We start from the raw sequence: 26,999 nt of genomic DNA on the forward strand, positions 1-26,999 counted from the left end.
ACTGCTTGGTGCCCAGGGTCCATAAGTTGGGCTTCAAACTTTGTGTTAGAATTTTGAATGACAACAGATAGCTGTGGGGGTGGAGTGAGATAATTTTCTTCTTAGCTTTGAGAGAAACTATTGTTGAAATAGGATTCCCTGGTGGCTCAGGGTTCACCATTTTTTGGTATTTTTGTATTTATATTTAATCTTTGAAATCAAACCAAACTCTTGGGGGATTGGAATCATTATTCTCATGGCAGTAAAAATATATGTATATCTGGTATCTGACTTGAAACTTTCTTTGTAATCGGGATCAAATCCAAGCACTGTGAATTTAAACTGCTGCCAGCCTTTCTAACTTACCTCGTGAGTGTAAAATCAGTGCAACTATTGTACCCAGCTGGCGCTGGTGGGCATGTGACTGTGTTTGTGCCCTTGAGGAATCTGAATTGGGTGGCACAGAACATCTGAATCCAAAGGGTATGGTTTTTGCCACTTGCTATAATCACAGGAGATGAAGTGGAGGTGGTAGCTGGATTTCAAGAAGCGTTTCAAATGCACTGATCGGTTGAAACCAGGACTGAAACAGTTACTATATTAAGCAACTTATAGATGAAGAAACCAATCACCTTGCCCTACTTTCCCAACCAGGGTCTGGACTTGGGTCGAATCCCTAACTCACATCTGCCTCCTTCTGTTTCTCTCTTAGAGGAAGCTCTGTCCTTTTTATTCCAGATGTTCCAGAATACTCAAGTAGTCCTCTCCAAATTTATCCTTTCAATTTCCCTCATTTAGTTAATGATAATGTCATCTACCTGGTCACCCAGGCCAGAAACTTCTGTCATCCACAGAATCTCCCTCTTCACTCACCTGGCCAGTCTGAGTCTCTCACCAAGTCTGGGGGCCTCTCCCATAGGCAGGACTCACAGCCACCCCTTTCTCTTCAACCTCCACCCCGTCACCACCTGCCTTCACACCCTGGCCACCTTTTGCTAGAATCGTCTTAAAAAACAAACAAACAAAAAACCAAAAACCTCAGAAATTCCCTGGTGGACCAGTGATTAGGACTCTAAGCTTTCACTGCCGAGGCATGCAGGCGTGCTCTATCGCTCAGTCGTGTCTGACTCTTTGCAGCCCCATGGACTGTACCCCACCAGGCTCTTTTGTCCATGGGATCATCCTGGCAACAACACTGGAACAGGTTGCCATTTCCTCCTCCAGTGGATCTTCTTGACCCAGGGATCGAATTCGCATCTCCTGCGTGTACTGCATTGGCAGGCAGATTCTTTACCACTCAGCCACCTGGGAAGACCCCACTGCTGAGGGCGTGGGTTCAGTCTCTGGCTGGGACCTAAGATCCTGCAAGCCATGTGGCTCAGTCACACACACACACAAACCCTTTAAATGTGCTTCTTTGCCTCCAACATACACATGTCAGAGCGATCCCGTAAAACACAGGTCTGATCATCCTGCCCCTCGCTAACCCCCTTGTGTACAGTGATTGTTCTTAAATCGTGTTGTCTGGGGACTTCCCTAATGGTCCAGTGGTTAGGACTCCTCACTTCCAGTGCAACGGGGCACAGGTTCAATCCCTAGTGAGGGAACTAAGGTCCCACATGCTGTATGGTATGGCCAAAAACCCAAAAACCAAAACAAACCCCATATTCTCTGAAGCCAGGGTTCTGCAGCCAAGACTGGGGACTCCAGTCCTCTTCCCTGAAATGACCATAGCATTCCCCCTCTACTTATACACAGGCTTCTGCAAAAAATTTGGTTTAAGGTGGGGGGCATAACAATTTTTTCTAAATAGCTCCACTCTATCCATGTCTCCCGACCACGGACCATCCCAGGCCCCTCCATGTCGCTTGCACACGATGGAATGTTCTCCAGTCATGAGCGCCCCTGACTGTTCCCCAAACATATGTGTGCTGCCTCTGTTTCCTTGAACACGCCTTCTTCTCTGCTTCGGATGGACTCTCCCCCTCCTCTCTACTCTGAGAGCCCCACTCACCCTTCAGAAGCAGCTCTGTGGACGGCATGGAGCTTTCCTAAAATATCCCACAGGCAAACTGTTGGCTCCCCCCCCCAATCTGTGCTCACACCCGACCCCAGCTGTGTCTCAATGGTGGCCCCAGCCATGGAAACCTTTTCTACACGTCTTCCTGCCCACTCACCCCCACTAGATCATGAATGATAGACTTCCCTGTAGCTATCATAGACTTACCTGTAGCTCAAATGGTAAAGAACCTGCCTGCGGGGCAGGAGACCAGGGTTCGATCCCTGGGTTGGGAAGTTCCTCTGGGGAAGGGAATGGCAATCCACTCCAGTGCTCTTGCCTGGAGAATTCCATGGACAGAGAACCCTGGCGGGCTACAGTTCGTGGGGTCGCAAAGAGTCGGACACAACTGAGCGACTAACACAGTCCACAGATCATGAATGATTCAAAGGAAGAGATTTATATTTTACTCGTCTCTGTGTTCCCACTACCTAGCAAAGTACTTGGCCCCTGAGAGACACTCAATAAACCAGGAGGTGAAGCAACACCATTAATGATCAGCCTGTCAACAATGCAAGCCGGAAAAGCTAAATGCCTCAGATGAATAGTAGGTAGGGGACAGGGCAGGGGGTGACAGGATGAGGGGAACAGGAGTGAGGACCTTCAGGGTGGTTGATTCTGAACTGCTGCAATTGAGTTCAGAATGCAAGTGTTTTTAAGTACAACTTAAAGGATAATTTAAAGCCCATGAACACTCAACATGCCCCTTAGGCTGGGAACTCTAACTGGGGCCCCCATGGGAAAAGCAGAGGGTGTGGGTCCTACTTGCTTGGATAATTTCACACCAACAGTCTCAACAGCTCGTCTGTGTATGAGGCTGTGCCCCTTTGCCTGAATGGACTCTGTTAATGCTCACAATGCACCTGTCCATTCTGAGGATATCGTTACGTCCATTATACAGATAAGAGAACTAGCCCTGTGCAACCATATAGCCAAGACATACCAGAGGAAGCCCATGAAAGTGTGTCTTCAGATTCCACATCCTGTCATTGTTCCACACTGCCTTATCTCCTGAAGTTTCCCCAGTAGGTCCACGTGCTTTGGGAGGACGAAGAAGATGAAGAAGAAAAGAGAGAGAGATTCACGATCTCACGTTGTGTCCTTTCTTACCAAACCCCACCCTCTAACTGAGCACATGCGAAAAAAAATACCTCACCACATTCTTCTTATTATTCAATTTCCTTTTTCATTTTTGTTTATTTATTTAAAAAATATTTATTTGGCTGTGCAAGGTCTTAGTTGTGGCATGTGGGATCTAGTTCCCTGACTGGGGATCAAACCTGGGCCCCCTGCATTGGGAACATGGAGTCTTAGCCATGAGACCACCAAGGAAGTCCTCGGTTCCCTTTTTACTGAGACATAATTCACATACAATAAAATTTACCATGTTAAAGCATACGGTTCAGTAGTTTTTAGAACATTCACAAGGTTGTACAAATGCTACCAGTAATTCCAGAACATCACCATGAATTATTTTCTAATGTTTTTGTTTTCCAGATTCCAATAATGAGAGATCCTGGATGGATTCGAAATGTGTGGTCTTCAAACATTAATGTGAGTGGAGCTGCTATGAATGTCCTAATGATACTTTAACATTTCCAGATGAGAGAAAATACTCTTTGACCAACTGGTTTATTGCCATGGATACACGCAGTCCCCAAACCAGTAGTCTACCATTCCCCCAAAGCTTTCAGAGTTGCTCTGTAGCCCTTTTTAAAGATTTGATGAGCCCCAGATGAAGCCCAGAACATTTTGCCTAGTTTCTAATCTCTTCTGCCTGTGAGCCATCCTCTCTCGGCCATAGATCTGATTTTTGCTTTGTTTTTAACTTTCTGTTTTAAATTAGAGTATAGCTGATTAACAAATGCTGTGACAGTTTCAAGTGTACAACAAAGCCACTCAGCCATGCAGTCTCATATATGCATTCTCCCTCAAACCCTCCTCCCATCCAGGCTGCCACATAACATTGAGCAGAGTGGGTCCAATAGGATGCACGCACCCCAATGCTCACTGCAGCACTATTTACAATAGCCAAGACATGGAAGCAACCTAAATGTCCATTGGCAGAGGAATAGATAAAGAAGATGTGGTACATATGTACAACAGAAGATTATTTAGCCATTAAAAAGAACGAAGTAATGACATTTGCAGCAACATAGATGGACCTAGAGCTTATCATAGATCTGATTTTATCACCTCCCTGATTAAAAAGCATTTGATGGCTCCCTAGTGCTAGCAGGAAAAGGTTCATATCACGTTCAGGCTATTTATTTGCCCCTGATAGATGGTCAGATGTCCATCACATTAATCAAAGCCCTTGCAGCTGCCACTGAACCCCTCAGAGCCCTCCTGCAGATTCTGCCTCTTCTTCCTGCACCCACTGGTCCATTTCGTCACTGCCCCATGCCTGGTCCCCAAGCCTTGGCCCTGCCTTTCAGGTTGTCTCTGTGACTGTTCTTAGTGCTTTGCTTTCTGCTCTTTCAGGATCTCCCTTGTCCCCATGTTCAGCAGTCCAAGGGCCAGCACCACCCTTGTCATCATGCCCACACCAGCTTCCACGTTCTGCTCATGAGTCTGACTTGTTGAGCCTCTGTAGTTTGAGGGGAGGTGTATTTTTCTGAAGCATAACTGGCAGTGGTCCATCTACATCCTGGCTCCTTTCTCACAGTACCTGCAAATCATCTGCACATTGCCCTGGACCAGACTAAGTTTCAGTAGTTTCCTACAACTTGCTCTGCCCAGTAGATTTTAAACCTGAGATTCTCTCCTGGGGGGAAGAGACTTGAGGGAATACATTGCAGGTGGAGGGGGCTCAAGAAAAGGCTTTTGGAATACTCTAGGGAGGAAGTGGGCTTCCCAGGTGGCATTAGTGGTAAAGAACCTGCCTGCCAATGCATGAGACAGAAAAGATGCAGGTTCGATCCTTGTGTTGGGAAGTTCCCCTGGAAGAGGGCATGGCAACCCACTCCAGTATTCTTGCCTGGAGAATCCCATGGCTGGAGGAGCCTGGCAGGCTACAGTCCATAAGGTCACAAAGAGTCAGACACAACTGAAGAGACTTAGCATGCACACACAGAGAGGAAGTGATAAAGCCTCAATAGTCATTTGTCTCGACTGTGGCCTGTGCTAAGTTTTGGGGATATAGAATAAAAGTAACACTTGGTCTTGCTCTCAGAGAGCTCAATCTGGGAGAGACTCTGGTCAGAGTGTGGACCAGGAGGATTTGCAGAGGGCCCAGGAGGCCCAGTGCAGGGACAGCCAGAGCGCATCTTCATACGTGAATCCAGAGATTCCAGTTAAGTGAGTGAAGACCTCTTGAGGAAGACCTGGCCCTGGGAATGCTGGGAAAAGCACAGGTTCTATTTCCAGGTGGATTGGCAGGGACTGGGCCCCATCAGAGGCCAGGAATCCTGAGTGGGGCGGGCAGTTAGCGGCAGTTGAGTCTGGAGTGAGGGGAGCTGTCCTTCATAGAGGATAGAAGGGGCAGGATGTCCTGGTAAGTGAGCTGCTCCGCCTGTGGGCAGCCTTGGGGGCTGGCCATCATGAGGTGGTCTGAGGCTGCCATTTTCCATGGCCAAATCCCATTCTCCAGACTTGGGGGCTGGAGCCCATGGCCACCAGGTTTCCAGGCCCAGCCTCTGGTCCATGGTGCTGGGCAATGGCCATGGTTACAAGAGAGACGGTCAAGGAAAGGCACCAGGTGGGCCTCACTGTCAGGCCTTCTACTGGACCTTCACAGGGCTCATGAACTAACAAGACAAGAAGCCATGGACAGGGGATGTGAAGTTTCTGCTTTAAGGGTGAAATTACAGAAAATCTTAACTGTCTATGCAGGAGAACTGACTTAGGAGAGCAAAGTTTTGGTGACATTTGCCACTTTTAGAGTACGTGTGATATTGAGCAAGTTCCCTAACTTCTCTATGCTTTATTTCCTTTTGTACATTGGGAGTTCATCCCATTGTGAACACAGAGTGCTCGCTGTTTACCACCAGGCATCATGTAGAAGAGAAGTGTGTGTGTGTTTTCGCTTAGTTCCTCAGTCATGTCCCACTCTTTGCCAACTCATGGACCATAGCCCAACAGGCTTCCTCTCTCCATGGGATTCTCCAGGCAAGAATACTGGAGTGGGTTGCCATTTCCTCCTCCAGGGGGTCTTCCTGACCCAGGGATCAAACCTGCGTCTCCTGCATCTCCAGCATTGGCAGGTGTATTCTTTATCACTGGGCCACCAGGGAAGCCCATAGAGGAGAAGATGGGCTTGTAACTCAGCTTGGGTTGGATGGAGAGTTTAGAAGCAATTCAGAAAACGCTTCCGAAAGAGTGAGTCTTAGGCATGGTCTTGAAAGAGGCCTAAGTTAGCCAGGCATGGAGGTAAGAACTGGGTCATATGATTGAAAGAGTGGGAGATGACAGTGGAGGAGGGGAAAGCAGTGCCAGTGATGAGGGGTGGGGCTCACTTGCCGTTCTAAGGAGTTGGCCTTTATCCTACAAGAAAAGGTAATGGAGGAAGGGGTAGCACTGAAGAGACTTAAGCAGACAGTGCTAAGTCAGATCTGCAGACTGTTATAGGGCAGACATGGGGTGGGGCTGGAGGCAGGGAGACCCTTTAGCAAGTGATCATTAGCTCAGTTGAGTTGAAGTACTTGGAGGACTGCCCAAATGGAGGTGTGCAGGAGGTAGCTGGATGAACGGTCTGGAGCCAAGAGCAAGGTCAGGACTGGATATACTCAACTGTGGGTCAACAACAGAACAGTGCCACCAAAGTCTCCAAGGGGGATAGAATCACCCAGGAGTGTGTGAGGCATGGGGAGGTGGGCGAGGTCATGTAGGTGGGTTTTCAATCAGAACCTCTACTATGACAGCTTTTGGTAATTTTTTGGTATGTTGTTATCCTTAGATGAAAGGTTCATAAATGCCAAAAATGCTTAGTGATGAGAAAAACCCAAAACGAAGGGAAAGTACGACGGGGCAGATAGTAGGACTCAAGATCTCTGTCTCTGCCTGTCGGTCTCTGTCCCTGCCCTTGTCTCTGTCTCCGAGTTATGGTATAGATAAATATGCGAAGCACAAGGTATAGTGATAAGCGTGTTGTGGTTGGTCTTTTGCTTGAAGGGCTCACCAACCGGCAGAGGAGATAGAGGCATAAGAAATGACGCAATGACAAGACTTTGTGACATGTGCCATGATGGTTTCATGTGGGCTGCTTAGTACAGAGAAGCCGGTGATGAATTCTTCACCAACTCGAGGAATGTCTGCGGGAGGGCTTCCCCAGGGGGTCCTGCTCTCAGTTTGAAGAATCTGGCATTGAGATGCAGAAACCTCCCCCCGCCCCAGATACACAGCAGTACGTCTATCCTCCCCCCACAAAGAGAGGTTCATTAAGGCAATAGGCCCTGAATTCTGGAGGGAGAATTGAGCAATGAAATGTCCACCCAAACTACGTAAGCCATTTAACTCGGACGAAGGAACAGGGTACAATTCGTCACATGAAGCCTCCCTCTTGGCCAACCTGTGCTTTGATTGCACCATTCCTAACAAAAGCAACAATTCCCAGAATTCTAGATGATCCTGGCACAGTTCCTTGGAGCTGTGTTTTGCTTACTGTTTTTCTTTCTTGTCTTCAGGTCTGACAAAGGACAGGATGTTAGGGTGGACAGCATGTTTTGCATGGGGAGGAAGTGACTTTGGTTAGATTTAACTTAATTTTTGAAATATTTTATCAAAGTGCTTCATGTACCTAGTTTCTAGAAAGTCAACTCAGAAATGCTGGCTCACAGCTGAAGCCATAGTTCCAGGTTCCTATCCTGACCACTTCTGTATCTGCTTTGCACCTTATCCTATGGACCTACTGAGAGAGGAGAATCTAGCTGATTCTCACAGATCATCGTATGTAAATGCATTCTCCTTTCTCATACTCTTCGATTTATGTATAATCCTATCCTTGTTTAGTTTGTTCTGTGTTTAGACTCTGTCTTTCTTACATATGGAGTTTTTCTTAGGCAGGGGGTGTGTTTTTCCTGGAAGTTTTGTTTGCCTTTTTCCTTGTTAGCAGGAAAAATATATGCTTCCCAGTCGCTGCCTGTCCTCCCCACTACACACATACCGATAAGCTTTTACTTCAATCTGTCACTTGGAAACTATCACATTCTTTAAGTCCATTAACTTGTTTTAATTGGGATCTATTTACTAATTTATTTGGGTGACTGTGATTTTCATATAGCACTTTGGTTTTCTTACTTATTTCTTATTTATTTAACAAATCTTATATGGAACAAGTGATAGGGGTTTTTTTTTTCTAAGAGCATTATAAATATTAACTCATGTACTTCCTTACAATAGTTCTATAAGTTGGTCTTATTTTTATCTCTAATTGAGAGATGAGAAAAATGAGCACAGAGAGGTTGAGCCACTCACTGAAGGTCTGAAAAAGGGCAGGGTTAGAATTCAGACCCACACCTAGCTCCAGAGACTTTGTTCTTAAGCTCTGTAGTATGCTGCCTGTATAAGAAGTTTCTCTTGTTTAGTAGTTTCTAATTCTTTTAATTTATTCCTTGCCTTTAGTACCTGTATCATGTTCCCTGATTTTTCCAAGCTCTCTGTGTAGGAGCCCTTTTTTTCTTGGATAACCTCTCCCTCCAGGAGACCTCTCTTCCTGCTTGCTCTCAGTCCTCCACTAGAGCTGTCATCTAGGGAGGCTCTCATCACACCTACCTTAACCCAGATCCTTATTTTCTTCTTAGTTTACTCTTTAGAAGAAAACAAACTGGAATTCATTTTCATGTGATCTCCCAGAAAAGGGGGATAGAAGAGAAGTTTTTGTGTCCTTGTGTGTCTGAATCTCTTTTTTAGTTTGGCTTCATGTTTGATAGTTTGGTTGGAATGAGAATTTGAGGTTGATATTAATTTTTCACAGAATTTTGAATGCATTGTTTCATTGACTTCTAAGAACCAATGTTACCTCTATGCCAGTCTGACTTTTGTTCCTTCCTGGATGACTTATTATTTTCTATCTGGAAGCTTCTGGGGATCGGTTAACCCTTTGTATCCTGAAGCCTCAGCAGTGGATTGTGTCCCATTCATTCTGCTCAGACCTTGGAGCGTGAGCCAATATTGTCCTGGTGGACAACACACTTGTAAGCTAATGAATATCAACAGATGAGATATTTCAACAGATTAAAGGAAAATGGAAAACAAACAAGAGTGGTGACTGCAGACCAATGAAGTTCTCCTCCCCTATCTCCCTCATCCCCTGTTGTCCAACTTTTTGGTCTATGATTGGTAGATTTCATTAACTTAACCTTCTATTTTTCTCATGATTATTTTTGGCAATCAAAAATTTCCTTTAACAGATTCCTTTTTGTTCTCTAGTTTTTTTCTCTTTCACAGCATTTTTCTATTTTTGCTTTATGTATGACATAACCTACCTGATCTCACCGAGCTTCAAATTTGGGAATTTCTTCCTATTAATTTCTCTTCTGTTCCCTTAATTATTTTTTATTTCTTCTGGAGTCAGGTTTCCCCCGTCTGTCGTTCTTTTTCTTTCAGATTGCAGAGTTTCCTCAAATACCTGGTGATTAGCAGTTGACTGTTTTTCTTTAACATGGATGGGGTAGGAAGGTTGCCTGGAAGCTCCCATTGCTGGGGTTCGCTCTGGAATAAGTCAGGGAGCTGTTACCCAGGGGACCACGTGGTTCTGACTCTGGCGCCCCTTTGAGTTTCTCCTGGGCAGGTAGCCCTGCCTCCACTGAAGCTCCTTTGCAGGCATTCCAGGTTATAACTTGCTCTGTCTTATTTTTTTACTCAACCCTTCCCTTTGTTTCCACATTCCAAATTTGATTAAACGTCTTTTCCATGCAAGATGGTCCTCTCTTCACGGTTGTGAAATTTTAAGTTCTGAAGTTTCCTTGAAATCTAAAGAGATGAGGTATCTGGAAGTACAAACCAGTGAATCCTAAAGGAAATCAACCTTGAATATTCACTGAAAGGTCTGTTGCTGAAGCTGAAGTTCCAATGCTTTGGCCACCTGATGTAAAGAGATAACTCACTGGAAAAAGACTCTGGTGCTGGGAAAGATTGAAGGCAAAAGGAGAAGAGGGCGGCAGAGGATAAAATGGTTAGGTAGCGTTACAAACTCAGTGGACGTCAGTTTGAGCAAACTCTGAGAGATAGTGGAGGCCAGAGGAGCCTGGCGTGCCGCACTCCATGGGGTCACAAAGAGTAGAACATGACTCAGTGACTGAACAACAACATCTGGAAGTAAAGGGTTAATAAACGCCTGTGTTCTTTCTGCTTTACCTGCCATGTTGACCCAGGATTTTCTTCCTTGTCCAGCATCATTACTGGAGCTGTTCTGAACATGTCTGATGACATTCACTGTGTTCCTATCTAGAAATACTCTGCAGGTCTCTTACAGCTGATTGTGTTTCTTAGCCTGAATCATGACAGCCCCGCTCTGTAACTCTTGTCCAAGATGGATCAGTGCCAGGCACTAGCACAATCAGATCCAACAATAATGTATTTAATTAGAATCTTACCGAGAAGGGTCATTTCCTATTCAGTGAATGCTTAAGCTTTATAGCGTGTATTCCCAATTCTCCCTCTTATCAATTCCTTCTTCCACCCGGTGGGCATCCTGTTCTGAATTGTGTGTCCTTGTCTTCTCTTGTGGAACACACTATGTATCAATTCTATTGTGAGATCTTCAAGGTCAGAGGCGTCTCTTATCTGTTAACGTCCCCACTGTACCTGACATAGGATAAGCACTCAGAAATGGCTAGTTGCATAAATGGGTGTATCTTTTGTGACTTCCCTCCTGCCTCATTCATGATAAGGGCACTGGTATCTTTGATACCAGTGCATGCCTAGTAAATTTTCATTAGGATGAACATATATTTGCAACCAAGCATTATGACCCCATATGATAATTAAGCATACATTCCAAAATATTTATTGAACACTGAATAAGTACCAGAAATGGTGCTAGATCCTTAAAACAGAAATGGTCTTTTCCCTCCTGTAGAGTCTGTCTGCTGGGGGAGAGATTTTGCAATCATTGCACACACAAATGGAACATTTAAACTTTATCAGTACTCTAAATGAAAGATTTGCAGAGCAATGCAAGTGTCTAACAGGGAGAACTGACATTGTTGGGGAGGTTAGTGATACTTGAACTAAGGATAAAGAATGAGCAGTGGTTAACCTGGTGAAGAGGGGGGAGAGGATTCCATGTAGAGGCAGCAGCATGTGCAAAGGCCCTGTGGGGGGAGGGAACAGGACAAGCACAAGGACTTGAAAATTATCCAGTGCATCTGAGCCTCGACTGTGTGGAGAAATGGTGAAGGCAAAGAAGCCGGGCCCCAGACAGGCCGTCAGATGTCTGATGCTGGAGAAGAAGGTGCCTGTCTGTCAGAGACCTACTCCCCATCCAGATGCTCTCTGGCTGATCCAGCTGTCTCTGGGTCTCCTGAGGACACTGCAGCTAAGCTGAGTATCAGCAGAGCAAGACCATACTGTAGTATATTCAATGCTACAGGGCAGGGAATGGTGGAAGAGAATTGAAACTGAGCAGTGTTGAGGCCTGGATCAACCCTAGTCTGAGCAGCCCTGCCTCCCGCTGGAAATTCAAGAAATTCCCACCTCATTCTTTGTCTTGAGTATGCCCTGCTTGGCTCAGAATTTCCTCTCTTTAGGTTAGTTATGCCCAAGCCTTTGCTTACACATCCCCCGGGAAGGGAGACAGGAGAGGAGAATATGGGGTGAGGGGAAGATGTAATATTCTAAAATGAAAGAGAATTCACAGTTATTCCTTCTGAAGCTACCTCATTATCCTCTGAAATGAATGGAGATGCCCTGGAACGGGGGCTTGGGCCCCAGACTGATAAGTTACTGAACTGTGTGTGTTGGAGGATCAGACAGTTGTGACGATATGAGGCTGTCTGTCCCCATGAAGTCACAGCACAGACGTGTAAATGACAGGTCTCTAGAGCAGATGGCCCTCTATCCCCACTTCCTCTCTTTCTCCATCGTGGAGACTGAGGTGACCTAGGCAGGATCCTGTAAGTGACAGAACATAAACAAGGACCTAGATCTCCGGGTCCCCAGAACCACACCCTGTCTAAGACACCTCTGTTTCCAGAAAGACATGTGGGATATTTTTACTGGGCTTACTTCCTCCCTGTTGTAGGAGGAAAAATCTCAGAGTCCCAGGTCAGATTTTGTGATGAGCTTGGGTGGGGGAGGGGTGGCGGGGGTGGGGACACATTCCCTCTGAGGAGCCTGAGAGCTGGACCAGGGGGAGATCTAAAACTCAAAATTAGCTTTTGGAACCAGCTTACTCTCAGAGTCCCTTTAGGCAGAGATGCCCCTGTCCCTTCTCTCCTCAGGGCAGCAGCCTCAGGGACCTTCTCCGTTTCACCCAACAGAGAGCTTCGCTAGAACCAGGTCGTCCTCTTTGGAGGGCAGAGGGAGGTGGAGCACCTAATTCAACCCAGGCATCACAGAATCAGGCGGAAGCATGCTGAACCTGACTGCCCACCTCTGCACAGACCCCGCACTTCTCTGCGGGCTGTTCTGATGGGACCGTGAAGCTGAGTCCAGATTTCTCAACCCGGTCACACAAAAGATCCAGTTGTTCACTTTGGATCAGTATCCACAGCCCTGCTCCTAGTGGGGGTCCAGTGGGGAACCCCCAGGCTCCAGGCGCAGAGGAGCCTCTCTGCAGAGGCCTGACCTTTCGCCGTGGGTCCCTTTTATTATGATCGCAGATCCACCTACTTCCATCCTTCAGATGGTTTGGAATCTACAGGCAAATATGATCCTGTCCTCTCATTAGGTCACTATTTCTCCATCTCCCGTTCCCTCCACTGGGTTTTCTTTTGCAATTTAAGCAGCTTTGGTCATTATACTTAGAGAGTGGTTTGGCCTTGCCTTTCATGCTAGCTCGTTCCTTCCAGGCCATCCTTATGGCTCTCAAGCACGAGGCCGGCACCAAATGTGACCCGCAGAGAAAACTAGGGAAAGTGACTTCCTTTCTTTTGGGCTGTCAGTCATCTACCTGCGCAGCTGAATACCCCAGGGTGGGGGAAATGCGAGCCTTTGGGGTCTTCTTCTCCCGAGGCTCGCAGAAGGGCACACAGGCTAGAATCTCATGGCCATGAATGTGCTGACTTCACGTCTCAATAGCAAAGAGTAAACTTTAAATATGAGACTCACAAGAAACAAGTTAATATTTTCTTAGCCTCTAAAGTTTGGTAAGGCTGGGTTGACAAGATCTGGAGAGACTACAGAAGAGCCTTGTATTTGGTTGAAATGATTTGTAGAAAGTTTAGATATACTGCTTCAAACAGCATTCTCTTATATGCGACAGAACATGATGGATTTACACATGATTACCCAAAGGTGTTGTGTTGCATAGTGACCAGTGCACAGAGCAATGTACAAGCCCCATGCAGTTACCAGAACCTACTTCCCAGACTTTTGACAGCAGAACATGCTTTTTAGGACTCTACAGTGTTAGTCACTCAGTCGTGTCCAACTCTTTGCAACCCTATGGACTGTAGCCCACCAGGCTCCTCTGTCCATGGAGTTCTCCAGGCAGGAATACTGGAGTGGGTTAACCACAGATCTACCCAAGTTACTCTGAGCTAGAGATGAAAGGAAGCATTATCTTCCTTTAAGAGTTGGTCTTAACACATGCAACTTTTCCATCAAGATTCAAAAGCACCGTCCAAAGACGATGTGGGAGGGGGTAAGCAGGTTGTTACATCTGGAAGATCACCTCTGGTTCTAACTGTGGATTTCCCTGAAGAATGAGAAGGCTAATGGTTTGTGAACCAGTATTTCCAGGTTTGTGAACCAGTATTTCCAAGTTTTACCTTCTACTCTGATGTCTAACATTTGCTGGTAGGCATTGCTGGTAGGCAAGCTGATAGATTTCCCTTGTAGTTCAGTCAGTAAAGAATCTACCTGCAATGCAGGAGACCTGGGTTCGATTCCTGGGTTGGGAGGATCCCCTGGAGAAGGAAATGACAACCCACTCCAGTGTTCTTGCCTGGAGAATCCCATGGACAGAGGAACCCGAAGGGCTATAGTCCATGGGGTCGCAAGAGTCAGACATGACTTAGCGACTAAACCACCACATTCTGATCATGCCTAAGGAAACTGCTTATGAGAAAACCACCCCACTGTAATCCTAGGTATCAATGCAAAGACTGCGCTGACAGGGGCACAAGGTGGTTGGTCCTTGATATTCAGCTGAAAGCTTGGGTTCACAGGGTCACACCTGAGCAAAGACTTCAAATGCTCATCTAGCAGTGTTGTCATATTTTAAAGGATTCTATTCTAACTGTACAATAACTTTCTAGTTTATCACCATTTAAAAACTAGTTTTTAGTTTATTGGATAATAGGTAAACACTTGTATCCTATAATCACTCATCATTTTTGTCTATCACTTAGGCATTTCAAAGGGTTACTATATAGCCTAAACTTTTTGGAACTGATGCTTTTCTGCAACAAGGTCTATGACAGAAATCTCTTACTAGCATACTTTACGTATGCATGCTAAATCGCTTCAGTCGTGTCTGCCTCTTTGCGACCCTAGGTACCGTAGCCTGCCAGGCTCCCCCGTCCGTGGGATTCTCCAGCTAAAAATTACTGAAGTGGGTTGCCTGCCCTCTTTCAGGGGATCTTCCCAATCCAGGGATCAAACCTGTGTCTCTTATGTTTCCTGCATTGGCAGGTGGGTTCTTTACCACTAGCGCCACCTGGGAAGCCTGGTATACTTTATAAATAACACCAAATTTTTGTGCTATATAGGAAATGGGTAAGATAATTCCTTCCTTAATGTGTTTTTCTCACTTTGTTGGAGTGCATTAAAAATGAATTGAAAGTTCCTTCTAGTTAGTTTTCTGTGAACTTAGAATTCAGCCAGGCAACATCCGATGTCATGGGAGAATTTGGTCATGTCCTGCTCCAAGCTTTCGATCATCCCTAGTGTCTATCAGGTCTGTTCTGGACCAGCGCCGGCCTCTGACCAGCTCCAATCAGTTGGCTTACTGAGCCCTATCTGTCTTATCTGACATCATAACCCCAGCGGGGCTGTCACAATCCTGCCAACCAACAATGAGCTTTCCCTGGGGTCTTTGCAGAGGGCGCAGGTGAAAGGACGATGGGCAAGGAGAGAACATGGGAGGGAAGGAGGGGGGCTGAGGGGCAAGATCGGGAGGAAAGAGAGAGAGGGGCGAGACAGGGGTGGGGCGGCCGCCATGCCTGTCCTAACAACAGCCGGTAAGCAGTGGCCTGGCCTACTGGGAACCAGAAACCTGGGAGAAAGAGGAAAATTGACCCGGAGGCCAGTGTTCCCAAGAGCAAGGACCTCCCTATGAAGCTAACGGAAATGGAACAGGGTCCTGACGACATGCCCTCCAAGAGGAGAAGACGAAGCTTTCTGCTGGCAGCGAAGGTAAAAGGCAGGAGAGAGGGTGGACGTGACCAGGTGCTAGTCCTCAGGCGACCCGTCCAGCCGTTCCCCACGCTGCCTTCTCAGGCACAGAACCCACTGGAGAGTGGACCCAGTGCTGAGGTGTGGGGGCATGAGAGCTCTGTTACAAGACTCTTGGGGTCGCAACTGTCCTTTCCGTGACCTTCTGTGGTTTGCTCTGGGCTGTTAAACCCAGGACTCCTCATCTGCTCTGTGTTGTTATTGCCTACTGGTAGAGTTCCTTGAAGAAGGGTAAACCATGGCGCGTGTTTGTAAAATTTGAATTTATGCAAACAGTTTTCCAATATTTTTGTCTCATGAACGTGGGGAAGTGCAAAGGAAATGCCATTTAGAAGTACGTGCGGGCCTGTGATATTGAGTGTATTTTCCGGGAGTTCTGCAAGTTGGCACCAAACAGAAACCTCCAGAGTCTAATTCTTGTTAGAAGGACGAGACAATAGGGACAGGAACTTCGATTCCCAAACCGGGACCCAAGCTGAGGCCATGGCAACCCTGTAAAGTAGGTGACCCTTGCCTTTGCCCTCCAACCCCTCGGGGCTCCCTGCTCCTCCCCTTCCTGTAGGCCACAGAGCAGAGGTGACTTGAGACCCTCATGACAAACTAGTCGTGAACCACCATCAGCACACAAATATTTATGGGATGTGCAGTTTCACTGGGATTTTAAGATAGTATTTTCTTGGTCTTGTTATGTTTCTGAGTTGGGACATTGTGGTAGCCAGGCATCTCCCCACAAAGCCAGCTTGTGTAGACAGATGCCCACACAAGGGCCCCAGCCTGGGGTGGGGGACAGGTGAGCACAGCTCAGCACAGTTCCTGAAGGACTGTTTCTCCCTGGGTCTCTTGCCCTTCTTTCATGATTGGGAAAGCAAATGAAAAAAATCCATTTTCTACCTCCAAGAACAAAAGAAGGTTTTCTACCTTCAGCTTCAGGGAAGTTCCAAGAGTTCACATTTCACAGCTTGGGGTCAAGACTTCACGGCCTGCAGAGGCACTGCCCATGCCCCTCCAGGAGCCTGGGAAGATCGGCAGTGTTATCACTGGAGCCACATGGGTCCCTGAACTCAAAAGCTGAGGCATTTGGAAACGTATTGTCCCTTCATCCGTTTTCCATGGCAACTGGTGCCTGATCATCACTTGACCCAGAACCGGATATCTAGGCTGTGGCAGAAGCCGGCTACTTCCGTTTTCTCCTGCCACCTGGCCCACCGCCATCCTGCACTGCCGGCCCACCTGGCCAGATTCACTTCCATAAAATGGAAGTTTCATAACATTTCCTTCCTTGCTTATAAGCTGTTTACAGGTTCTCCAGGGCCTTCAGTATAAAGTGCCATTTGAGGTTCCACGTGAGGCACCATTTTTCTTTTTGTGGGAGGCAAATTCTCACTCTAACCATAATTCTAACTTACTTACTTTCACATTGACTTAGATATTTCATTAATCAAGAAGAACTGAGGTAATTATTCTATGTTTTTTAATGGTTAACATCAGGGTCTGGGAAAGATTGAGGGCAGGAGGCAAGGGTGTTATCTTGCCTCTTCCTTTGCCTCCTAATTTTTTCTTGAAAGCTGGACATCTCAGTAGAACTATAGAAACATACAAATTGTCCTTATCTCCGGAAATGGACCCACTTTTCCTCATGGCAGGCCCTTAGCATGGGGGTGTGAGTTAGCCTGGGTAGAAGCTGGGCTGAGTTTGAAGTTCTTTGCTGCTATGGTTGCCTTCAGTGCATCGAACCCTTCACGTTCCTGTGGGCACACCTTGTGTTTCAGGGTGCCGGTGGGTTTACCTCCCTGCCTCTTAGCTTTAGATCTTCCCTTTGCACTGGACCTCAGAGAGAGTCCCTTTTCCTCTTAGGTTTCCTCTCCCTGGTGTTCTTGTGACCCTCCTGTTGTTCCTGAGAGCTCGGCAGTGTGAGGTGGCGGAGGGAGACCTTCTCTGTTGCTTTTGACTAAGTTCCAGAGGAAGCGACCTCCTGTCCTTGGTTCTTCGGGGTCAAGTTGCCTTGGTCCTCCTGTCTCTGAGCTGCAGATAGAATAGCAACCACAATTTTTAAATAGTAATGAGTGTCCAGGATGTTTCTCAATATCGGCAACAACTTTGATGTGACATGAAAATATTTGTGATTTGTTGTTGGTGGTGATGGTGTCAGTTACAGGTACTGTGGATCCTGTTGTGTTTTGTTGCCGACATTCACAATCAAAGAACACTCTGCTGCATTGGATTTAGAAGGTAGTGAAGATATGACTGTTTCCACATTGAATGCCTAGATTTTTTTTATGGATGCTTGGATCCTTCGGACTCCTAACCAGCATGTTTTGAGAGACAACTCGCAGATTGAGGGCGAGACGACAGTGACACGGCTTGACCTGTGACCAGTTTCTCTCATGAGTTAACTTAGTCATGTCACACTTGCAAGCTTCCCAGCCTTGGCTCAGGGAACCTGGGGCAGGGAAGGCCCACATCCTGAGGGCAGCCAGGCTGCTGCTGAGACACACCATGAAGAACAAATCTCCTCTGAGCCCAGAGAACCTCTCTACAAAGAGAGACGAGAAAGAGTGTGATTACTGAATAAGCATTAGACCAGGCCAGCCACTAGAGACTACAGGGACATGAAGGATTTCACTCCTTTGTCTCATCAGGCTGGTTACATGTTCTCAAGTTAAATGACAGTAGTCCTCAGTAAGAGGACTTGACAGGACTGTTTGTCACACACAGCTTACCTGGTAATGGAGTGGCCATCTGTGTTAGCTTATTGCCTTTATCCAAATGAATAATGAAACCTCTAGTACCTTTATGACAAGAGCTAGTTTTGCACCGTGGATTGAGGCATGACACCTGTCAGAGTTAGGCGCCTGCCCTCCCAGAGAGGCTGGGAGACAGGGGTACAAACTTCCTGTTCTCATTTCCAAGAGGTGGCTGCCAGGTTCTTCGAACATTTGAGTCCTACAGGTGCCCAGAGGCTTATCTAGATCTTTAAAAAAAGATTTACTTGCATCTCAGAGGGGCAGAGAAAGAATATATAAGTAGGGTTGCATAGTAAAAGCTCTAAGAAAAGGTGGGGAGGAGCAGGCAGGATCTTCCCCTTATTGCATTGGGGAAGATGGAATCTTTTCCTTGATTTGTGTTGACTGTCACTGAAGAGGAGCCAAGGAGCCACACCTCTGTACTTCCTTCCACAAGACGGAAGGGGCGAGGACAGAAAGAGAGGCCAGAGGTGAGTGAGGCAGAGTGCCCATGGATGCCAAGGGGTGGATACGGATGCTCCTTGTAGGTGCGTGTTGTTACACTCAGGTGTGACATTAAGGTTCTGCTTTGGGCTAAGCGAACACTGAATTTAACTCTCCTAGCACAAAGGAGCATGTGCCTTAATTCAGGAAATTGACTTTAACTCTCCAGAGTGGTTAATCCCCTTCCTGGACTACCAGTTCAGCTAGTCAATCATTCATTTCACACATCTTCTGAGACCAACTGTGGGCCCAGCATGTACTGGACACTGCGGAATAGTGAAGAAAGGTATGAATTCATTCTTGCATCCAAACTGGGGAGGTGACCCCCCTCCATTTGAGGCACTGAGCTCCCCACTCCCCGTTGCCTTCCCGGGGGTCTTTCCACCTGCTCGTCTTCAGCCTGAAATGCCTCCTCCCTCCCACTCTCCCTGTGTTAGGAGCCTTCCCCATCCTGAAGGCCCAAACCTGATAACTGAATTCTTTATCAAGTGCTCATAATAAATAACAATAATAGCAATTATCTTTACTAACATAAAACTCACCAGAGTGAACTATGTATGTTGTGTCAGACATTGCACTGATACAGTACGATGCACTAAACACTTGAGATAAGTCCAACAGCCCTGTGAAACAGATGTTTCACCCCAAGTCAGTAGAAAAGGAAACTGAGGGTCAGAGAGGTCAAACATCCCTTCCCCAGGTCACATAATTAGCAAGAGGTAAGGCAGGGATCAGAGTGCAGCGTGGAGCCCCTCGCCCTGGGGTCTCCCGTCAGGCTTGATCTTGTCTTCTCTGTTCCTCCTCCCTCAGTGCTTCCTGACTTCAGGTGTTGGATATCTGACAGACTTGAGGAGGCCTCGAAGGAAGGCTCCGTGTCTGATCACGGCGCTGTCTTCTGCAATGTGGAGCTCTGTGTCTGGGGTACACTAGGTGCTGGGAAAGGGGGCGTGAGCAGCACTGGGAGGCTCTCTACAGGGACAGACCAGCAAGGGTGGTCATTCCTAGGATGTTGGTCACCTAAGACTTTGGACGGTAGATTGAGAAGATGAGCTGAATCAATAAGGTTTCTCTGTTGACATTTTGGAGTTAGGGGAACCGAGGTAGGTGGTCATGGGAAGGAAAGAGCTACTTGGGGAGCCATGTGTGGCCAGACTGATGAGGGAGGGATTCTGGGAGGAAGCAATTGGGAGAAGGCAAGGGGCAGAGTTAAGGAAGCGGAAAGAGAGTGAGAGACAGAAATCTGCCACAGTTCAAGGCCCACTTCTGGAATCCCTGGCTCCTTTCAGTGTATCATGCTACACACACACACTAACTCAACTTTGAGTTGGTTTATATGGACATTTAGAAGAAATATAAATTTTATGTCGACCCTTGGAACAGGACACTGGTAGAGGAGAGGGTGTGCTTTGAGAGAGAGGGCAGCTGGCCAGGGTACAGGATGAAGGGAAGTGGACTCTTAGAAAACTGGTTTTCACATGTGACTGTACAATGGAACTTCATGGGGAGTTCTGTGATATACTGATGCCTGTGTCCTGCCCCCAGAGATTGTGGTTAATTGATGTCAATGCTTGTCTGGGCATAGAGAGTTTTAACAATTCTCCAGGTGATTCTACTATGTGACAAGTTTTCATGGTAAACACTGCTTTGTTGTTGTTGCTTAGTTACTAAGTCGTGTCTGACTCTTTTGGGACCCCATGGACTGTAGCCCGCCAGTCTCCTCTGTCCATGGGATTTCCCAAGCAAGAATACTGGAGTAGATTGCCGTTTCCTTATCCAGGGGATCTTTGCCACTCAGGGATAGAATCTGAGTCTCCCGCAATCGCTGGCAGATTCTTTACCACTGCTGCTGCTGCTGCTGCTGCTGCTGCTGCTAAGTTGCTTCAGTCGTGTCCGACTCTGTGCGACTCCATAGACAGCAGCCTACCAGGCTCCCCCGTCCCTGGGATTCTCCAGCCAAGAACACTGGAGTGGGTTGCCATTTCCTTCTCCAATGCATGAAAGTGAAATCACTCAGTCATATCCGATCCTTAGCGACCCCATGGACTGCAGCCTACCTGGCTCCTCCGTCCATGGGATTTTCCAGGCAAGAGTACCGGAGTGGGGTGCCATTGCCTTTTCCATCTTTACCAGTGAGCCACCAGCAAAGACTTGGAGTCCTCAGAGTATAGAGTGACTTTCCTCAACCAAGCCCAGGTTCTAAGTCAACAATTAAGATGTTGTGGTTAGGCTCCAGACAACAAGCAGATGCCAATGTGAATGGCTATTGACAAGCAGCACATAATTGCTGCATGTTAACACATATTATAAGTTGTTGGGAAATCCAGTCCTCTTCTGCTTTCCTAATTGTTTAGAGCTGACAAAGGCTTATATGAGTTAGCATCATAGATTTTATCTTAACTGGTTGCAAAGGTCTATCAGCTGAAAACTCTAGCAGCTGAGCAGTGACCCTGTGGTTGGCCCTGAGCCCACAGCGCTGTAACAGGTTGCGTAGCATCTTCTTGTAGGAATCTGATTTTATTCTGGAGCCAGCTTCCCTAGCTGAGGTCAGAGGATGGATCACTATGCTTAGCTTTGGGGTCCAGGTTTCTGGTGAGGCTCCACCTTCATTACCTCATCTCTAAACCTAATTACCTCTGCATGCCAATTGCCATCAATATGGGAGTTACAGCTTCAACACATAAATTTAGGGGCATATAAACATTTAGTCCAGGGCTTTCCAGGTGATGCTAGTGGTAAAGAACCTGCCTACCAATGCAGGAGACTTAAGAGATGTGGGTTCAATCCCTGGGTTGGGAAGATCCCCTGGAGGAGGGCATGGCAATCTACTCCAGTATTCTCGCCTGGAGAATCCTATGGACAGAGGAGCCTGGAGGGCTCCAGTCCACAGGGTTGCAAAGAGTCAGACACAACCAAAGCGACTTAGCACGCGTGTAAACATTTAGTCCATAGCAGATGCATTTCTCAGTTGAATTCCAAATGTATTTTCTTCTTGGGTAGATTCATCTAGTGTACACATATATGGGCTTCCCCCATGGCTCAGCAGGTAAAGAATCCACCTACAATATAGGGGATGCAGGAGACACAGGTTTGATCCCTGGGTCGGGAAGATTCCCTGGAGGAGGAAATGGCAACCCACTCCAGTATGCTTGCCTAGAAAACCCCATGGACAGAGGAACCTGGAAGGCTACAATCCATGGGATGGCAAATAGTTGGACATGACTGAGCATGCACACACACACACGAATATGGCCTTGCCAATCAATGATTCAAATACCTGTGACCAGTCGTGGTCCCAAGTTCCCTAAGTGGCTTCATTCCTGCTACCTCATCTCTCCTCTTCCCTTCTCCTCCCATCTTCTCCATAATCCAGCAGAATCCTGGTCTGCTGTGCTCTTGTCTATGGTGATTGGCAAGTACTCATGACGGACCAAATAGAATTCTAATCCTGGGTCTGGAACACTAACCTGTTCACTACAAGGCTGGGGAAAAGATGGGGCAGGATGAAGGCTATGAAGTGAAGCTTAGACAGTTGGTGTATGTGAAGTGTACACCAAAAGATCTGCCTTCCCAGGGGTGGGGGCTGCTTCCTAGAGGCCTGGGTCCTGCGGGCCTGGTAGTGGACCAGGAAGAGAGAACAATATAGTTTTCTAGCAAAACCACCTTTCTTGTCCTCGCCTGGCTCATCAGGAGTCTTCCCCATTTGGCCAGGGGAGAAAAGCTGTCCCAGCCCCTTCCAACCCTGGGACACAGGCTGGGAGCCGCTGCCAGGGCAGTCAGGGGACTCGATGTGCTCGCCCCATCATTGTGTGTGTGTGTATGTGTGAGTGAGTCTTCCTTCAGTCCCTGAACGGCCCAGCCCGCTTTGCACAGGCTGGCCTCCTTTCATGGTCTGCTCCTCCACACCGGGACTAGAGTGGGCCAACTCCTCCAGAGATGAGCAGGTCAAATCCCATAGCCATGTACAACCGGGCAGGTCATGGTGGCACTCATTAGGGTAACAGTTTTTATGTGTATTTGTGCCACTGACTTACCTTACTGTCCCCAACAGATGCCATGACTGGCCTGGTCCCCATTGGAGCCTCCCATGGGGTCTGGCCAGGGGCGGGCACTCAGTGCAGGAGTGCGGGGATGAAGGCAGGGCCAGGGGAAGATGGTTGGGGGATATGTGGTGGCAGTGTGGGCCCACCGGTCGAGAGGGTGGGGGGCGACAGTGCAGACCCCTCAGGGGAGCAGTATCTCTCTCTGCCCTGAACCAGGGGCTTTCCTTGCTTCCCAGCTGTACCATGTGCCAGGACCCACGAATCCTGGACTCTTCCCAGCATGGCCCAAGGGGAGGGCCCACGATGCTGTCTAACTAATGTATCTGTTAGGGTGAATTAGGCCAACTGCCAGCCACTCCCCCTTGTCTCCCTGTGATTTTTTTTTTGCCTTCAGGGATGCCTTGGCCCTCTTCTGTGACCCTCACCCTAATTTGAGGGTGTGCCCTGTGTGCTTTGGTTCCAAGCATTTCCTTCCCAACCCCTGGTGTACCCTTCTTCCTCCTCCTCCTTCTCCAGTTGAACCCAGCACCCCTCATTCCTGCCTCTTCCTCTAAGGAACTTGCTGGGGTAAGCCTGCCCATGGGCATCTGGGGGACCCACTCCATCTCTGGTAGATTCCAGGCTGTTCTGTACCCTGCCCTCCAAGGGGTGCGGGGAACAAAGCTGCACCAGGTGGTCCCTGGTTCCCATCTGATTCTTGAGGCCTCAAGCAAGGGAGCCTTGAAGTCATGAGGCCTCTAGCCCAGCACTGGCCGAACATCCGAGATTCCCTCCCTTCCTAGGAGCCCAGGTCAGGTGCCAGAGATAACGTGCAGCCCTCCAGTGGAAATAATCCATTCTCTTTCTCTCTGCCTCAGGCATTTACAGAGCTCACCGGCTGATGTGACTGTCAGGAGATCAGTCAATTGCACACCTACTTGGATTGTTTCACGAGACTCTAGTGAAGAGGGGTGTGCCTTCACCCCTCCTGTCACCTCCCTCCCACTTGCAGAGCCCTTTCATTGTGTAGGTAGTTAATCTGAAAATCTTAAGAATTCTCCGGGTTGCTATTGTCCGTGGATAGGAGGAGGGAGGTTTCCAGCTAGAACCAGGCAGCTTGTTTCATTCTCGGGGCTTTTATATGCAGAGAGAAGTTCTGACAATGGAGGAGTCATAATTGTTTAGCCTTACACAGCATCAGGCTTCTCTAGGCTGTCCCTCCCAGGAGGAAGGTCAGTAGCCTGCCCAATCTTGGGACTGGGCAAGCTGGCCACTCCCTGTATCACAGCTGGGCTAAGCACTGAACAAATCCTTCTGGGATTCGCCACTCTTTCACGTATGTGTGCGTGCGAAGTCACTTCAGTCGTATCCAGCTCTGTGCTACCCCATGGACTGTAGCCCTACAGGCTCCTCTGTCCATGGGGATTTTCCAGGCAAGAATACTGGAGTGGGTAGCTGTTTCCTCCTCCAGGGGAGGAAACTGAGTCTCCTGCATTGGCAGGTGGGTTCTTTACCACTAGCGCCACCTGGGAAGCCTTCATGTATAAGGTTCTAGAATTGGCTCATCCGGTAAAGAATCTGCCTGCCAATGCGGGAGACCTGGGTTCGATCCCTGGATTGGGAAGATCCCCTGGAGAAGGGAAAGGCTACCCACTCCAGTATTCTGGCCTGGAGAATTCCATGGACTGTATAGTCCACCGGGTTGCAAAGAGTTGGACACGACTGAGCCACTTTCCCTGTCAAGTTAGTGAAAGGCCTTGGAGTATTTCACATGATGGCTATTTCCATCCTCAAAATGGACCTGTGTGTTGAGCATCTGCCTCCCATTTTTCAGATAGTGAAACTGAGTCTTCTTAGCCTCCAGGAGGCTTTCGTCACTTGGCCCGGGCATCACTCCTCCCTTCTTCCTCCTCCAGAGCCTGGAGCGAGTCTACTCATCCCCGCGGTTTCCTTCTCCTCACCCGAGCTGGGCAGAAAGCGGCAGGTCACGGGATTGGCTCAGGGGATCACCCCAGCTCTCCGGGCTGAGTCACAGCTGGGTGATTGCAGACCACAGGGCAGGGGCCCTCCGGGGGCGGGGGACTCCCGATCGTCAACATCAGCCGGGCAAGCGCTCCGGGGAATCCAACTCCGCTTGTACTGAAATGTGTGGTTTAGTGTTTTCTTATTGTTTGTTGGAGGAAAAAAATTCTCCCTGCAAAAGTCAGGCCTTGTTTAGTTGTGACAGTAATAGGGAGAGCAGGGAAAGATAGCAGACGACCCCCCTACATCTACCTAGAGCCGGCGGGACTTCGCCAACGAGCACCAGAAACCCTTCTCGACACGTCTGGGATGGCTGGGAAAAACCTCAAATCTTAAGAGTGCCCAGAACGGACACTCCTGCTTCCTTCCAAGCAGGATTCTTCCCTCTTCCTTCTGCATCTCAGTAAACAGCACTAAAGGTCGGCGAGGGAGGAGGGGCGGGCCGGCCCGGGGACTTCCTGCGAGGGAGGATCCGCCGCTCGGGGCCGGGCGGGCTCTGAAAGCTGCCGAGTGGCTGGCTCGTTCCTCGAAAGGGCCCTCGCACCACCCCTCTGGCCCCGCCCCTCCCCGCTGGCTCCGCCCCGGAGGCGGGGTCGAAAGAACTCTCGCACCATCCCGCCGGCCCCGCCCCTCCATCTGGCCCCGCCCCCGGGGCGGGGGCAGCCAGACAGGGAGAGCGCGGCGGGGCTGGGTGTTTGCATACAAAGGCAGCCACGCGCGCGACTCTGCAGGGTTTGTAGCCGCCGCCGCGCCACCGATCTCCGGTGTCGAGCCCCCTGCGGAGCTGCGGTCCCAGCCCAGCGGCAGTCGAGGTAGGGGGCCTCAGCCTCTGAGGGGAGCCGGGCCAGGCGGGGCGGGGCGCGGCCCGCAGGGCGGGGTAGGGGGGACGCTGCCAGGCCGTAGCGGGCGCGGGCGGGGAGATGCCGGCCCACTCGGCTCCCTGCGGTCCTTCCAGGGCAAGAGATTCGGAGCAAGAGATTCGGGGAGGGAGGCGGAGAACAGGCCCAGGGGCCCGGCGGCCTCGTGAGCATCCCTCGGGCCTTCTCCTGCAGGGCTGACCTGACCTTGATCGGCGTGGCGAACTCGAGGGGGGCCCTCCTCCACCCCCGGTCGGCGGGACCACCCAGCTCCATCCAGGGAGGGACGGGTGGGTTTTACCTGGGCAGCGAGCAGCCCTTGCTTAGCGTCGGGGACATTTATGAAGCTGTTCGGGGAGGGGGAATGTTAAGATTTTCTGCTTTGCTGTTGAGGAAACTGAGGCTCAGGGAGCTTGACTTACCGTGCCCAAGGTCACACAGCCAAGCCGGGTTTGGAATCCGAGTTCTCCTATTACAGCCTGGTCTCTTCTCTGCCGGCTTCTGTGCACCTTTCCTGCAGCTGGAGGGGTGCTAGGCCTCCCATCAAATGCCCCTGCGGAATAATGTTATTTTGGGGGAAGCCCCGGGAAAATGTAGGATGAAAAGTAGTGTTTTGGAAATAACTCATAAGTGCCTTGGAACCACAATGTGTGTAGATAACTGAAGGGTAGTTTGTGTGGAGGGTAGTTGCTGAAGAAAGCAGATGTCAACCCAGGTTTTGACTGCCAAACAGGAACTTGACTAAAACAACTGGCAGTATTGATTCAGAGTTTTTAGAACCTAGTAGTTTCCCCAGGATAACAGGAGTGTTTTGGAAAGATGAGCTTACACACAGTGTTTTCATGGGAGGGGGCAGGTAATGGGGGGGGGTGGTTGTGAAAGTTACTGTTCATTCCCTGTTCAATAATTTGGGTCTTATGAATTAAAGTAAGCAAGTGAGGAACAGATAGTAATCAAGAAATAAACGCCAGCTGAGTCTTGTTGCAAGTGGGGGGATCTTGGGTCTTGAGGGGACCTTGGAAAGGCCGAGGAGGAGTCTTGCCCTGGAAGGGGTTGGGGTGGCCAGCCCAGAAGGAAGGAAGCAAGCCTACCCTCCACCCAGTCAGCTATGTTCAGGGAGGGGGCAGGAGATGGAGGGTGATATTTCAAAAGAAGGGCCTGAGGCCAATGGGGCACACAGGCTGGTGCAAAGAACTTGGCTTTGTAGTTTTAGTCACTTACAGGCCTGTAACTTGGGCCAAAGACAAATTCTCCGAGTGTTGGTTTCTTCCACTGTGAGATAAAGAGAGGATCACACCCATTTGCAAGTTATTGTAAAAGTTCCCTGAGATGGATA

General features: G+C 48.6%; 1 protein-coding gene across 41 annotated transcripts in view; it reads left to right on the top strand.

The window, feature by feature from the left end:
* The window catches only part of LPIN1 (lipin 1), a 373,872-nt gene that overhangs the window by 31,048 nt on the left and 315,825 nt on the right, over positions 1 to 26,999 (top strand). For 11 of the 41 annotated variants that reach the window (XR_014083719.1, XR_014083724.1, XM_081596556.1 and 8 more), the window contains one exon: positions 3,536 to 3,592. The exons of 3 other annotated variants lie outside the window; for them this stretch is intronic. Coding sequence is in view for 14 of the 38 variants with exons in the window: in XM_081596556.1 (XP_081452682.1) it covers positions 3,536 to 3,592 (57 nt within the window). In the remaining 24 variants the exon portion in view is untranslated. Of the gene's footprint in view, positions 1 to 3,535; positions 3,593 to 5,450; positions 5,535 to 15,196; positions 15,500 to 25,062; positions 25,226 to 25,505; positions 25,619 to 26,999 lie in introns of those variants that run through there. 27 more of the 41 variants (XR_014083714.1, XR_014083716.1, XR_014083715.1 and 24 more) reach the window with 5 other exon arrangements.

This window comes from Giraffa tippelskirchi, chromosome 4 (assembly GCF_054371585.1).
Source record: "Giraffa tippelskirchi isolate mGirTip1 chromosome 4, T2T-mGirTip1v1.2.pri, whole genome shotgun sequence".
Lineage (NCBI taxonomy): Eukaryota > Metazoa > Chordata > Mammalia > Artiodactyla > Giraffidae > Giraffa > Giraffa tippelskirchi.